This window comes from Watersipora subatra, chromosome 10 (assembly GCF_963576615.1).
Source record: "Watersipora subatra chromosome 10, tzWatSuba1.1, whole genome shotgun sequence".
Classification (NCBI taxonomy): domain Eukaryota; kingdom Metazoa; phylum Bryozoa; class Gymnolaemata; order Cheilostomatida; family Watersiporidae; genus Watersipora; species Watersipora subatra.
The window spans coordinates 51,451,836-51,464,203 of record NC_088717.1 but is presented as its reverse complement, the minus strand read 5'-3'; the positions used below and the strand labels follow the sequence as shown (position 1 = coordinate 51,464,203).

The following is a 12,368-nucleotide window of genomic DNA, read 5'->3' as shown; positions in this document are numbered from 1 at the left end:
CAACGTTTTGTAGTTATATCCATACAATTTTAAATGCTATATTGATTAGTACTGAACTGGCTGGGGGTAGGCCTAAAGATAAACTTAGACTAGATCTTAGTAAATGTTATCAGAAAGTATCGATATTCTCTATCATTTGCAATGCTTTTTGATGTTAGAGATTATCTGATTGCCAGGCTGTTCCAAGATTAAAAGTGAAAAGACTTGGTCTATTACGGGGTATTTTGGGCTAATTTGGCCTGTTACGTTCAAGTTGCGGCGTTATGTCTCTTTTCTACTGGAATTTTTTGTGTAAAACTGTAAACGTCATAATTGCAATTTCACTTGCTCTGAGCATTTTACCTGCCATCAGGTTTTGATTGGGAATTATCTTGGCAGTCTGAACACCTCAATCATAAAAACAATAGCAAATTATGGAAACACTCTGAGAGTCTCTGAGATCTACTAAAATTTTGTGTAAGTTCTCAAGTTTGGACTGCAAATGAATACGTATGACACTAATTTCATTTGTTCAAGATCAAGAAGCGGGTAATTACTCACTAAAATTTTTCATGCTAAAGAGGCAGGGACATAAACAAAGTTTAATGTTCTCAAGTTATTTCTTACTCAAGGTATCACAACATATATCAAACATTGGAAAGAAAATTTTGAGACAGCACATGACATGAAAATAATTTTTTGTTCCGAAACTCACAAACTAAAGGTCTTACATCAGAAGCATATAAAAAACAAATAATTTCATGTAATTCATTTAAGCCATGATTAAATAGACTAAAGTTGCAGAAAGTTGAATATTTTATTTGTTTGGAAAACAACCACTCTCTGACTAGAATGGATCTACAGAAATGAGGTGCTATTCTAAAAATTCACAAGCCTTCATCTGAAGCTCACAAAGTGGAAGCTTGAGAGAATAGCAAGAGTAGTTTATGCCAAAAACTTTGATGTAGGTGTTTAAATTATTATGATGAACAATTGAAATCAAAATTTACCACAGATTAAGTAGAAACAATATGAAACTAGGCAAATTATTATTTTACTCTTACAGCTAGTATAGAACCGCTTTAGCCATCTCAAAACTCTTTCTACTTCTATAACTAGAGCAGTTTGAGAAAAAACAGATTAAATCACTGAAATTAACAAAAATGATTAATATACTTAGTATAGAATTAATACCTGCTAATTAAATATTTATGCGTAGTTTAGACCTGCTACATGCATGCATGTCAAAAAACTAATTGGGCAACATATTAGTTGTATGTATAGGTGAAGGGCAAAGAATTATTTGCTCTTGATTCAACTACGCAGCAATGCAAGTTGATATAGTAGCGTTATTACAGAAATTGTTTGCTACAAATTTTTGTTCGAGAAAATTATCAAGTTTAAAGATTCTGGTAGTTTACCGAAAATATGATTTTAGATTTGTTTGTACTGGTTTTTGGTTATATTTAACACTTGATTCAATTAATAGTTATGATACCTTCAGAACTACTCACTATAAAATTCAATAAAAGAAATAAAAAGTAAGTTGAGGCTTTTTTATTTATTTTAATTTAACTTTTTATATTTTTTATTTTATTTTGCAATATACAGCAAACTTGCACGAATGATTAATATACTTAGTAATGTGGCAGTAAATATCAGCTCATTAAAATGTTTTTGATCATATGGTTGCTTTTTGCTCAATTTTATAAATAGTAGGGGTAACCGGGGCACCTCTGGCCATGGGGCAGCTTTGGCCACCCCTATTTTACTAAAAAAAACATTATTGAAATTGTTCTCTCTGTCATAATAAACACGAAATGGTGTAATAGACCACCTATTGTGATCTTGGAGCCACGTGTGAAGTATTGTGGAAGTGGTAAGTAAATTATTATTTTAGTGAGCTAAAGTACACTTGAAAGACATTAGTTGGAAGTTTTTTTTCCAATGAAGTACAAATAGTAGAACAGCTTGCTAACTAGCTAAAATGTCGGCATTAGTTGCTAATTTAATTAAATAGTCAAAGCCAATATCCAATCACTTGGTAATTTGTGAGTGAGTATTTTGTCAATTATGAAATGATGAGGCAGCTTTGGCCCCAGAGTTCGGGGCACATTTGGCCATGGCCAAATGTGCCCCGATACAAAGTTACTTGTCTGATATTATTTAACTCTGAGAATTTTATGCTTTAACTAATATAACAATGCATTTTATTGCTTAGATTTCTACATTATTATTGTATTTTAAAGGATAGGATTTACTGTTATTTTTGGAGTGTGACACTTTGGTTCGAACTTACACCAGCAAAAGACCGACATGGACATCTGAGGATGTAATGCTTACTGCAGTCAATAATGTGTTGGAAGGTGGACTTTTTGTAAGGCAGGTGTCAAAAGATCTTAGCATACCAAGGTCCTCACTACACAAATATGTTAATGAGGCTAAACTAAATGGGCTTGACAACACAAAATTTGGGAAGTCAAATGTCACTAGACAGGTCTTCTCTGCAGACCAAGAAGAAAAGTTACAGGATCACTTGCTTCTGTCATCAACGCACCATCATGGGCTAACAAAGCGACATGCGCGTGAGCTAGCATATGAATATGCTAAAAGAAATGACAGGGCCTACCCACCGCAGTGGGACACTAACAAATGTGCTGGCGATGACTGGATAAGTGATTTCTTGAAGAGGCATTCAAATATTTCATGTCACAAGCCAGAGGCTACTAGTTTATGCCGTGGAACAAGATTTTATCTGACCAAAAAGCCCGCCAAGTTGTCCGAGTAACATCTGCTGAGCGTGAAGTTCTGGTGACTATGATTGAAGCAGTAAATGCTTCTGGAGGATGTATTTTACCATTTCTATTTTTCCCCATGCTTTCAAGAGCACCAACTGAAACTATTGGTGCGGCGAACCCTTCAGGGTGGAGTAATGCCGAGATCTTCAAACAGTGGCCTCAGCACTTCATCAAGCATACTCGATGCTCAAGAGAACTACTTGCCCTGTCATTACTTGACAACCAGGACAGCCACCTAAACCTCGCAGCAATTGAATTTGCTAAGAAGAATGGTCTGGTAATGTTCACCTTCCTTCCCCATTGTAAAAACAAACTCCAACCACTTGATATAACGGTTTATGGCCTTCTAAAACGTTATTTAAATGATGCTGTAAACCCATAGCACTTGAATCGGCGGAGGACAGACTGTCTACATATATGATGTTGCTAGCCTATTAGGAAAAGCATTCCCACTAGCAATGACTATCTCAAATATCACATGAGGGTTCAGACGTTCAGGAATTTCACCATTTGACAGACACGCTTTTGCTGATGATGAGTTTCTAAGCACCTTTGTAACTGATCGTCCAAACCCAGATGCAGCATCATGTGAGATCCCATCTCTGGAACAGCCTATACCATCAGATCAACCTAGTTGCTCATACAGTGGTGTACAGTTATCACAAGTGACACCATAGTGGCCCCAGAGAAATACGTCCATTTGTCAAGGCAAGTCCTTGACCAATAGACAAAAAGTTTTATGAAAAATGTCATATTTTAGTTCAAAGAGTATTTTATTATGTTTTAAATACAATAACCTTGATATGTTTGAATAGTCAGAAAATACATATATGTAACAGTAGTTAGAAATTCTGAACAGTTCAGGGAGTGGCCATTTGTGCTCCAGTGGTGGCCAAAGCTGCCCAGGATGCGGGCAGCTTTGGCCATTAGCCAGGTACTTTTGTAATCTGTTTTTCCGGTAATAAAGCAGTATTAGATTTTTGAAAATATCTGTTTTAATACATCAAATATATGTGAATTGCTTGTCTAAATTTTAGAAAGTTGTAATTACTATCACACAAGTTATGGTGAAATAAGTGAATTTTGGCCAACGGTGCCCCGGTTACCCCTACCTCTTTTTATTAATATCACCATCTAAACCCGCAACTTTGAATATGTGCGTAAGTTGATAAAATTCAAAATTGTTCATTTTCACAGCCTTCACTACATCAAATTAACTGTTTGGTTAATTTTGTAAAAGTAAAACTTCAATTCAACCTAATCAAATTATCTTTGGCAAGAATTCAATCAAACTATTAAGACTGACAGGTAAAAGGTCTGTTAGCTGTCATATAAGCTGCCATATGTTTGTTTTTAATTAAGTTAAAAAAAACTATTTTAATTTGAGAATTCACATTGATGGTAAAATAAGCATAATAAGTTTTGAAGCTAAGGACTTTTTAATCCAAAGGTATGCAAAAGCCATTTAGATGAATAGCGCAGCAATTTTTATATAACTCTATGCGTTTACCAAAAAACCTCTTTATTGACTTCACAAATATTACAATCAATACAGAACGCTTCCGGATTATACAAACATGCAACCAAATGATGGAATGTATTTACATGTACATACGTTGGGATGTGGTCGGATGCACAGGGAGAAGGTCGAATGTGCAAGGACTTTATTGAGTGCGGAGGGACGTGTGGCAATATCGAGGGATGCATTTTTATGTGCTAGGACAATATTGGCACAGTGATGAGATGCTCGTTTTAACAATAGCACGATTGAATTTTGAAGATGCATAAGACTAGAGTTTTTCCCGTAATATATTATTGACACTTGAACATGAGATACAAATTGATTATCTTCAAAGCATGTAGTTGGTATGTTTGCAATATGAGCGTGTCAGCTAATCATTATGATTGTACAAAGACTTGCAAACAATACTTGCAAAGTGAAGCGACGCTGTTATTATATTACTGGGGACTTTCCCTTTAGTTTTAAGGTCAAGGATATCGACTTTTACAGAGCTAAGTGTTTACTCATGGAGTATTTATCCGATAGCTTATCTATGTATAAAGTATTCCTTGTAGATCAGGTGGTTGAGATATAGCCTTGTTTAAAACATATTAATATTAGGATCAGTTGTCATTAAAACACCATCATCTGCTGCAACAAACTTTAGGTACTCTCTTGCCTCAGCAAACAAAAGTTGCTTGTTTCCTATTTATAGCATTTGATTTCAGTTGCAAAAATGTACACTTAAAAAATAATTGGTACTAATTGGTGATACAATAAGAAACACTTACTATTTCTTATGGTTTTGCTGCTACAATCTTTTTATTTGTTAGCAGCAGCCAGATTTGAGCACAAAGTCATCAGTGGCTAAGTAGCTGAGCGCATGTATTTTGTTTTACATTACGTGGCTTTATCCAAAATGATTCTTTCTATGTTTACTACTTAATTGACAGTCAAAAAGTATTCTCTCTCTGTTTACCACTTATTTAATAGTCCAAAAGTATTCTCTCTATGTTTACCACTTATTTAATAATCCAAAAGTATTCTCTCTGTGTTTACCACTTATTTAATAGTCCAAAACTATTCTCTCTGTGTTTACCACTTATTTAATAGTCCAAAAGTATTCTCTCTTTGTTTACCACTTATTTAATAGCCCAAAAGTATTCTCTATGTGTTTATCACTTATTTAATAGTCCAAAAGTACTCTCTCATTGTTTACCACTTATTTAATAGTCCAAAAGTACTCTCTCTTTGTTTACCACATTTTTAATAGTCCAAAAGTATTCTCTCTACATTTACCTTTTATTTAATAATCTAAAATCAATCAAGCAACTAGATCTGTAGAAATCCAGATTTCCTAATATTGTATACCTATTTCATTAATTTTACACATCCTAATTTGAAAAAAAACATGGTAGAATAGTTAAATACTCCAGATTATCTTCTATGAGACACTGATAGCATATTCAAAAGAATGGCTAAAGAAACTGGATTCTACGCCAATTATTTTATGGCCTAGAATCAGCAAAATGGCTAAAAAAGCTACTTTTCTTGGCGAATTTTCGTAACCAATAAACTCATTTTTCACAGTAAAACTCACACTGTCATTTTAAGTGAACACCATATTTGCTTTTACATTTGTCATTGTCATGGGCTTAAAACATGAGTAATAACTATGTTGTTAGCACCTTGAAGGATGCTATCAACAGAATTACTGCTAGAATTTGACTATTTTAGCAACGGCATAATAGTTGGCATAACAATGGCAAAATCCTGTATTCTCAGCCCAGACTTTTATGAGATTTTATCAGAAAGTATTGGTAGTTTTTATCATTTGCAACTGTTTTTAATATTTGAAGTCGTCTGACGGCCGGGATGTTTCAAGATGAAAATTGATAAAACATGAACCTGGTTAAAATGCTCAGACCAGGTGAAAATGTAATTACGATGACTATAGCTGCTAAGAAGTCAACAGAATAAAGACATGTAACGCTACAATTCGAATGCAATAGCCGATATCAACTATTGCAATGATAGCAACGAATGATATCATTTTGCCTGTATTTTTTTCTGATTGTTTGAATCGCAATAAAGTTTTGCTAATTTTGAAACATCCTGGCAGTTACAACACCTCAAGCATCAAAACCAATATCAAATGCTATAAAAATAGTGTCGCTTTCTAATAAAATCTACCTAAAGAAACTAAAAATCAAAAAGAAACTGTGTAATGCAGCGTAATTAAGTCAAAGTAACGGTTGGGAGTTATCCTTTTTTATCAGCGCTAACATAGTCAAATGGCTGAAAAAATTTAAAAGTTAAACAGCTTGCATCAGCAAGCTGTGATAAAAGCTTTTTAAATCTATTAAAATGCTTTGAAAAGTTGACTCACAGGCTATATCAACTAGCTTAAGGCCAATTAGCAGATAACTACTAACAGCAATTAAAAAGTTTTTTGGAATGCAGAAAACAAGCATATGAAGCCTACAGCTGGTACATAATAATGAATAATACACAAAACTATGCACTAAAATACTCGATATTATGTACTAATAACGCAGGGATTTTGCAGTTTACTATATAAAGTAAAGAGCTTAAAATTGCTTAACTCTTTTGCTAGTCATAAGTTTGTTCTCTTAAGAAACAGGATATATATTCTTTTTTACATTAAAATATTAAACCGGTTAAAATTCAGCAATCTGCAGCAATTTTATTCACACATGTTTTCCTTTAAAAATTTGTTTCTGCCTATTGGGACCTTCAGCCTTGTCAAACATAATTTTAAAAAGAAATTCAAAATGAATATTTAAACAAAGTCATCATGCAACTTCCATCTTGTTGAGCAGTCTTGATTCTCTCTAATGCATCTTTTTGCATGAATCTCAGTAATTTAGTAGAATTTAGTAGAGTTGACAATTAATTCATCATTTCTTCATGAACAAAAATTTATTGAAACTTATTTGTACTCTTCCCTAAGAATTCTCTGCAAGTTAATTTTTGCAAAAAGCAAATATTTACTGAAATAAGACTTGTGCTTGCATTGCTGTCAGATTTATTTTACTTCTAACTAAGCTACAGCTGTCAGTAAGCATGTAACATCATCAAACAGTTTAAAAAACACAACTAACTATTTAACTACGATTGACAATCCAGTTGATATTTGCACTCTCTTTCAAGAATTTGCTGCGAGTGAACTTTTGCAAAGAATAACTTTACTAAAATAATAAGCTATAGTTCTAAGTAAGCAAGTGATATCATCAAACATCAAGTCGTCAAATAAAAAACCAGAACTGACTACTTAACAACAAGTGAGAATTCAGTTGGTAGAAAAATTATTTCAGACACTAAAGAAAAAACACCATCTATGTAAACTAGTAGATGGTCAAACTAATCAATTACATGAATGTGTTCATCAGCTGACCCACATCCTGTTCATAAATCATGCGATCATTCTGGGAATCGTACGAACAAAACTAGGTCAAGCTAGTCTAATGTACCAGGATTAATCAGTTTCTGGAATATCTTTGCAGAGGTTACAGAGTCCGCTCTCATTCTGTAAAAATAACATAAATTGGTAAAGTCAGGTCATGCTAGTCTTAACTGCTACTAGCTTACCTTATAGTCTTGAAGCATGTGTAAGTTATTATTTCAAAGGTTTCACAATCAATTAAAGACAAAAAGAATGAAATGTAAATTTTTATAGAAACATATTTTTTAAAGTGAAGAAACTTATTCTATATTAATAAAACAACAGTTTCATTCTAATCACAAATTTTGCCATGTCAAAAGTTTCACAATCAAAATAAGACAAAAAGAATAAAAATTTTAATTTTTATAGAATCTTTTTTTAAACTGAAGAAATTCATTCTATGATAATAAAACAGCAGTTTCATCTTAATCACAAATTATCTCGTCTTGCATTCAGTCTTAAAACAATGAGACAAACAAACCAAAAAAATCGTTTTTGTTTTTAGGACAATTTTTTTAAAGCTGAAATGATTAATAGACCATGAGCTGTGTATTAATTCTTTCTTGTTCTTTTAAAGTTCATAAAAATCATAAATATTCCATAGCAAAAAATTTAGATCATTCTATCACAACTATGCACTAGCATGTTATAGATTTAAGCAGCATGTTAATTTGTTGTCATAGAGGTTATACTTCTACCACAGCTAGAATTTATTTTTGAAAAACAGTTAGTCCTGCGTCAATGAGATCTTTGTACAAGGGCTAAAAAAACTGACACCTTTTGAGCCCATGCTTACAATTATACCAATGGTTATAATATAAAATTACTAATTCTTAAAAAAATACAGTTTCTTTCAGAGGCACTAGTATAAAATATATTAACAATTCAATTGATATATTATAAAAGGCTTTAAAAGAAATTAATGGTTATTCAATGGCGCTGCTGATATACCTAAATCACTTCGGCAGCAATTAGACAACATTTTAAAACATGGTTTTTAGTGAAATTGATTAAGAAAAAAAAAGTGTAGCTGTGGTTTTAACACAATGTATTTCAACTGTTTCATACATGTAATAATAGTTTATATTAAAATATGTTACAATGCAAGTTCCAATCTTAGCTCGTTTGTAATATGTAAATTATTGATTTGGACAAAGTCACATTTATCTCAAAATTTAAAAATCTTTATGGATTTGTTTAAACATCACTGGAATGGTCGCGAAATATAAAATGGTTAATTGCTCTTTTCACCAATTAGATCTTGATGTTTGAAAGATGGGAAAGCCTTAACCTCTTACAATAATATATGCCATGAGAACAATTTCTATATCTTGAATTTAATAAATCTTTAAACACTCACCATGGTTTTTATGCTCACTGTTACTTTAAAACTTAAAATTTTTAAGAAATTTATTTTACAGGCTTAAAAACCTAACCAATGTTTACTAAATGATGACGCTTATTTACCTAAATACCTTCTACAGCAGTGAGAATGCATTTTAAAATAGTTTTGTGTTGACATTGTACATGTAGCAACACTTTCATACCTATGAAAAAGCTGTAATCATTGCTTGTATTAAATTATGCTTAAATACTGCAAAAGGGTTTTTAACCTTCAATTGTTTCTAATATAAAATCGTTTACTAAGGAAAAGCTGTGTTTTAACCTTGTAAACAATTTTAAAAGGTTAACTTTTTTAACAAAAACTGCTAAGGGGTGTTAACAGGTTACAGCTAATAAGCTACTATTAAAACACCTAAAATCTAAGCAAAAAAATGGTATACCAGCTTGAATTGTGATTTTATCGTAATGTTGTATCATAGCAATAGCTATAAGGATATCAAAACTTTACATTCAATCTAAACCTATTTGACTGTTTTGTGTCAACTTCAAGAAAACCTCAAGAGAAGCCTTCTCTACTTTTAATCAACTTAAGATCGAACCTTTCGAGCTCCTCTTATCCTCAGCTCTTCTCTGGAGTGGGCGTAAACACACTACAAACCAATCAAAGGAAAGCTAACATTAGTTCTAGTAGTCAGTATTATGATGTGTGATTCAACTTTAAAATCTTTTGAGTATTGCATTGAACATTCTAGTGTAACTTAATTAAGCAATGGTTGCTGTAAATGTCAGAATCATATTCTAACATCGCAGATAAAATGCAATATTATTATATACATTTATGCTGTTGCAATTTATATGCTGAGGCAATAAAAATATACCTGATCAGTTGGCAGATTACAGCGTTTATTCATGTGATTTTGACACATTTCATATTTGGGCAGTGGCTTCAGCTCCGCCATACCATGTGCGTAGGTACAATCACTCCCGTATAAACATTTGCCCTCTTCGAATAACTCACAAATCATAGTCTTGCTCAGCAAATATCTTAATCTGATTGGACACTGCTGGTTCTGACACGGGTCATAGTGGCCAGAAGAAACTTTCTGCAATGCATAAAGCAGCTATATATGCATATCAAATGTTACTTGTTATTTATTTAAACAAAATAGTTTCAGCTTATCTTTATTAAATTTTCTTTTAAAGGTTGACTTGCAACAATATTAACATTACAGTTATTTGGTATCAAAAGATTCACCATGTCTTACTCTGTTGTGTTGTAAGTGCAAAATATGTGGGAATGTGATTACAAGCTCTTAAAAGCTCAAAAATGAAAAGCGGCTGTAGATTGGAATCTCTTTATTTCGATGACGTAGCCATGAAATTTGGTTTTCGTCTTGTCACATATGTTCTCACGTGAATTGAAAAGCCAATACAAAGCTCAATATAAAACTTATCATAGTACTAGTTTATGACAAACACTTCGGGTTTTACCGAAGACCCCGTATCAAATATAGATGCTCGCTACTTTACAGTTTTGGTTCGACATTATTCAATCGTCAAGTCATTCTCTGATCATGTGACCCAATACTTCGGAAACAATTTTTGCTGCACTTTTCGATTATCACAGGTGACCAACAGGCTCGTCATGATTATCAAACAATGATATGTACTCTTTCGAGCTAAGGTTAAAAAGTTTAACGATTTTTTACGGTAAGTTATAAAATATTAGTGCTAAAAATGACAGCATTACAATGACGATAAAACAGACGCGTAAAAACAATAAACATAGTTTTATTGATTGCGTGAATTAGATTTGTGAAAATATTTCGACGAATAAGGCTGCAAGAAAGTGTAAACAGAAACCATCTCTTACAACTACATCACATTTGAGCCGTTTTGGAAAGGAAATCCAAACTACGGCGGTCTTGTGTGGCTGCGATTTTCTGTTCGTTTTTGAGCTTTTAAGAGCTTGTAATTACATTACCACATATTTTGCACCTACAACACAACAGAGTAAGACATGGTGAATCTTATGATTCCAAATAACTGTAATGTGAATTTTATTGCAAGTCAACCTATAAGGATCAAGCAATACCAGCTTTCTATATAAATCTTGCTAAAAATGTGGATTGCAAACAAAACAAACTATTATTTTAAAACTATGTCTGTTAAAAATTAGTTCATATGAGTTACTAGAGTTTCCACATTTTGTAATATTATACTGAAAGTAGCTAGTTTTTAGTAAATAATACTGCCAAAGGCATGTAAGCTGACTCTCTGTCACGCTCAATCAATCGGTTTTACACATACATGTATATTAGCTAAAAAAAGAATCGAGAATGGTGGCAAATTCTTCACTTCAATTCAAACCATCACAAAATTGATAACTGTAGAGAACCATGAGCAAAATGAATTTGACAGGTTTTGTTTGTGAGCGCATGCGGTATGTTATCTAAGTATTTTTTAACCTTCTTAGGTTCGTCAGTAAAGCGTACTTCATTACTTAATCACACATTCTCATTCAAAAACTCTGCATATAACTGTATTTACTACTGTATATTTGCTTTATTAAACAATTCAATTTGTAAGACTCACACTATACCAGCTTTCTATGAAGGTGTGCTAGAGCTGCTACAAGCAAAACCAAAATGATTACGGCTTCGGACTGTAAAAAAATAGCTGCTCAGTTTTCAAGTAAACTTGATACAATGTGATTATGTCTTTAGAAGACCCAAACTATATACAAATATATATAAATATATAAAAATAAATAATATGTAAATAATTAATAAATAGACTAATAAATAATAATATAAATATAATAAATAATATAAATAATAACTAAATACATAAAAATATATATAATATTATAATAGTGACTATATAATAGGTTTTCATTGTTATGACAGTAATAAATATTACTAATAAAAATCATTATTTTTCATTGTTTAATTATTATTAATTACTAATTAATAATGATTAGGCCAAAACAGTAAGTGATAAGCCTGAAATTTCTTTTATCTTCAATCAGATAGTTTGCAGCGCGTGTCTAGATTCAAAATGAAAGTAGCTACGCTGCTTTTACAGCAACAATTCATTGATGCTTTGAGTCCCATTATCCTTAATGCCTGCAAAGCCACATTCTTAACTTTCTAATCAGATAGGTTGTAGTGCATTTGCAAGGAAAAACAAAAGCTCTAACATTGCCGGTTGAGTCGGGCATTGCATGAAGCGAGTCAACTTTGTCACAATGAATACGCAGTAGGTAATGCATGGAGCT

General features: G+C 32.4%; 1 protein-coding gene across 1 annotated transcript; it reads left to right on the top strand.

Moving 5' to 3' along the window:
* Positions 1-2,796: 2,796 nt before the first annotated feature.
* LOC137407190 (uncharacterized) lies at positions 2,797-3,159 on the top strand. Its single transcript, XM_068093792.1, has one exon. The coding sequence runs from the start codon at positions 2,797-2,799 to the stop codon at positions 3,157-3,159; it is 363 nt and encodes a 120-aa protein (XP_067949893.1).
* The last annotated feature ends 9,209 nt before the right edge of the window (positions 3,160-12,368 follow it).